Here is a 4,037-nt window from a genome sequence, read left to right on the forward strand (position 1 = left end):
TTTTTACAAGTCAGCTTCCTTTTTAGCCCATTGTCTTTCCCCTAGTAAAGTAAGTATCATGTACTTTACAACATTCATTTAAAATGCAGCCCATTGTTTAATGGGTTAATTCGACGTATTCAATACACACACACACACACACACACACACACACACACACACACACACACACATGCACGTGCGAGTACAAATGCGCACACACGGACGCAAATTTGTATTTATACTTAGATAATAAAATGAGTATTGTGGACCACGCGTAGTTTGCATAGCGCTGTGAAAACGGGAGAGCATGCGGATCATAAGTATATACTGGCTGAACAGTTGTGTTCCATTTGTGAGTCCGTAAGGTAGCACCGCAACGGTCTCTGGCAATGGATAAAACGTTTTGGGCATTGTGCGCATTGTGCGCCTTATCGCTTGCGACTATTACAATAACTAGCGTCTCTGGTCAAACGCAGCTGGCGGATGAAGCTACGCTGGAGACGGCCACGTCTACGGCTACTACGACAATACCCAGGCTACCACTGGCCATACACTACGAGGCGCTCTGCCCGGATAGCATGTACTTTATAAGGCGTAGACTCTACGATGCGCTGCTGGACAACGATTGGTGGTCACGCACCGAGCTGAAGCTCTATCCCTTTGGCAAGGCGGCAGTAAGTAGATGCTTTACCCCGATCTGCGAGAGCATCCAAATTGAATCACTCTCATTGGCAGTTCTACAACAACACTGAGATCGGAGAGCTGCAAGTGTTTTGCCAGCACGGCGATGATGAGTGCGAGCTGAATGCCCTGCATGTCTGTGTGCTGGAGCATCTGGAGCTGCGTCAGGCCTTTGATCTGATCTACTGCATGCTGCGCACCTATGGCAACAGCATTGATGGCTGTGCCACCCACCTGCGCCTCAACGTGACCGCAGCCAAGGAGTGCAAGCACACGCGCAAGACCCCCGATATCCTGCTGCCCTACGGCAAGGAGACTCTGGCACTCGAGCTATCCTTTGTGCCCAGTATTGTGATTGACAATGTAAGTGCGCTGGCTGCAGTTGACAAACTGTCCTTATCACTCATTTAAATTCACAGCATTTTGCGGCCTACGAGCAGAGCAGCATTCGCTATAACTTTGAGGCCCACTTTTGTCGCCAGTACGAGAGCAAGTTTCAGATAAAACTTCCCTCTTGTGGCTAAACAAACTTATTTCTGGGTGAGAAGCAGCCTAGTTTCAGCCTGGCTGTACAGCAAATTAGATTTGGTTATTAACCACTTCATGAATTTTTTAAAGTGCATCGAATTATTAACCGAAATGTTTTCTTATTTTACTCAAAAAGTCTACATAACTCACTCTGTTAATTGTGGAGTTGCAGTTCTGTTAAATGTGGAGTAGTTTATGCTCAGTGTGGAGTCGTCCATGCTAGGTGTGGAGCCGTTATGTTAAGTGTGGAGTCGTTTTGCTATCAGGGTTAGAGTTTCGTTAAGTATAGAGCTGTTCGTTAAGTGCGAAGTACATTTGATTATGGCAGTTTCCTAACGATTGCTTTAACGAAGGCGCACTGAATTCGTTCATTTGTGATTTCAGTCAAGTTTCACACAGCGAAGTGTAGGGGTAGAGTTCCGTTAAGTCTAGAGCTGTTCGTTAAGTGCGAAGTAGATTTGATTATGGAAATTTCCTAACGATTGCTTTAACGAAGGCTCACCGAATTCGTTCAAATGAAGTATCAGCCCAGTTTCACACAGCGAAGTGTACTCTTCATATTAGTACGTATATTTCCCTTAAATATCGTATGATCTAAATAATTAAACCCTGTATTTTTTAGCTCTTCAGACAGACGGTGCTAAATATATTACAGTATTGTACCAATTAGCTTTTAGTAGCTGGGTAAGCAAAAGCAAACTGCTGCGATACGTGTAGTACACTCTTGTTTTTACTGATGGGCAACGCTCTAAGTTTATTTGACTATGTGGCAGCCTTACGTATATAACGGTCAACACATAACACAACTTTTGTAACGTATGTTTACGAAAAAAGAAATAAAAATTTGATGTTAAATAAAAAAAATGATGATAAAAATAGAAAAGTAAATGAAATAAGCAAATTGAAACCTTTAGTTCAAAGACACAGTTAAGTTAATCTTTTAAATTGCCCGCTAACTAGATAAGCACAGAACATGCTTTTGCAGTCGTTCAAGGAATAATTTATTAAATATCAAATATCGATACGCCCCTTTGGATGCCGACACTACAGTATTTTGCAATCTGCCGGCGAACACCTCGGGCCAGCCATTCAACATGCTAGTTATAAAGGGCCCATACATAATAATTTGCCAATCGATTTGTGCGCAAATTCACTTCTCGTCGAATCGTTGGGCTAACAAGCCTGTGGATGCTGAGGGAGGATGGTTGGGGAGGGGGAGAGGCGAATTAATGGGTCGGCTACTGCGAACGGACACTGGCAATGGCCCTGTGCCATGTGAATGCATGCAGCCTAGTTATTTTCTGGGCTGATTTCTCTAAACAATAGCGTGAAGTCGACGATATAACCGAGGGCGCAGATAGTTGCGATAGGACTGTCCGGCTTGGGGTCTGTCCGCAAATCGAGGGACGAACGTTTGAATCATTTTCTGTGTACGCGCTCAGCACTTGCGCAATTTGTTGCCTGTGGCTATCGAAATGCCCAGCGGGGCAGGTTTCAAGCGCGTGTCAGCAGCAGCAGTAAATGATGTCCACATAGAGACCACCGCCGGGCACTGGCCGGCAGCTCGTTGCTGAGGTCGCGGGGTCAGCACAGGGCGTGTTCACGGCAAGTGCATGACAGAGTGCCTAGACGGCCGCCTGCCGGCTGCCCGCTGAGTTTTGATTTCGAGTTATTGCCAGTTATTGCAGTCGACGATGTCGCTGGGCGGCTGCACAAAACCAGAACCACGCCGCGACGGCAATCGCAGCTGCATATGCAACAGCAGCAATAGCTGCCGCCTTTATGCCATGCAATTCGAATCTCAGTTGCGAAAAAATTAAATTTGCGCACAGAACAAGTTTAAGTGGTGGCAAAGTGGCAAACTGGCAGCGGGGCTCCAGCCGAATAGCATTGGTGTTGGAGACGCGTTTTTGTTGCTTGCGTGTTGCCCTAAACGACTGCAACGCCGGGCGCCGCCCACACCCGTGCCCTTGGTCCATGCCCAGGGCTATTTGGCCAGTGCACGCCAAACTCGTTTGCAATGCAACAAAAACAAAATAAAAAAAAACTGTTGCATTTCTAAAGGCTGCTGCAGCCACCAAAAACAGCAGCAGCAGACGCTGCCACAGCAACAGCAACAGCAACCAGAACAAGAACTAGTAAAACAACAACATCAACAGAACAGCAGAAGAAAAATAGCAAACAAATTTACTGCCAATTTGCTGCTCATTTCGTTTAGAAGGTGACATGGCCATGGCACATGCGTGGCATCTGCGGCAACGGGCAGCGGGCCGCACGGAACGGACGCGACGGACGCAACGGACGGGCTTGGCATGATTGTGGAAGCTCTGGCCAGGGCCAAAAATGCCAAGAGGGTTGTTCTGGTACGCGTGTGTGTGCGTGTGTGTGTGTGGGTGTGTGTGCACTTTGAGCGTATGTGTTTCGCATTTTTACACTTAATTGCTCCGCTTTGCCCCAATTGAACTGGTGGGCTGGCGGGCTGGCGGGCGCGGGAACGGGAACGGCTGCGGGGTGGGAGAGACGCCAGAGCCGGCTAGACCAAACCTCGACCCGCTAACAAAAAGCGCAATTGCAACTGCAACTTTTGGCAGGCACTGCACAATTCACACACTCAAACACACACACACGCGCACACTTGGCAACCAATGTACATGAAGGGGCTTATAACTGTTTGAGCTCACCCAGGCACACACACACACACACACACACACACACACACACACACACAGCCGCACGAGCTTAGGAACGCTCGATAGTTTTGGAGTTTTTGGTTAGTTTTCGATAACGTTTAAAACACCAATAGACCCAGCGTAAAACGAAAATGTTGAACAAACAAACTAACTATT

General features: G+C 47.0%; 1 protein-coding gene across 1 annotated transcript; it reads left to right on the forward strand.

The window, feature by feature from the left end:
- Positions 1-318: 318 nt before the first annotated feature.
- Positions 319-1,297, forward strand: LOC115761372 (GILT-like protein 3). Its single transcript, XM_030703122.1, has 3 exons — positions 319-656; positions 718-1,026; positions 1,083-1,297. Exons 1-3 carry the CDS (start codon positions 372-374, stop codon positions 1,185-1,187), a joined length of 699 nt encoding a protein of 232 aa, XP_030558982.1. The 5' UTR covers positions 319-371; the 3' UTR covers positions 1,188-1,297.
- The last annotated feature ends 2,740 nt before the right edge of the window (positions 1,298-4,037 follow it).

Source organism: Drosophila novamexicana, unplaced genomic scaffold (assembly GCF_003285875.2).
Source record: "Drosophila novamexicana strain 15010-1031.04,08,12 unplaced genomic scaffold, DnovRS2.1 tig00000485-arrow-pilon, whole genome shotgun sequence".
Taxonomy (NCBI): Eukaryota; Metazoa; Arthropoda; class Insecta; order Diptera; family Drosophilidae; genus Drosophila; species Drosophila novamexicana.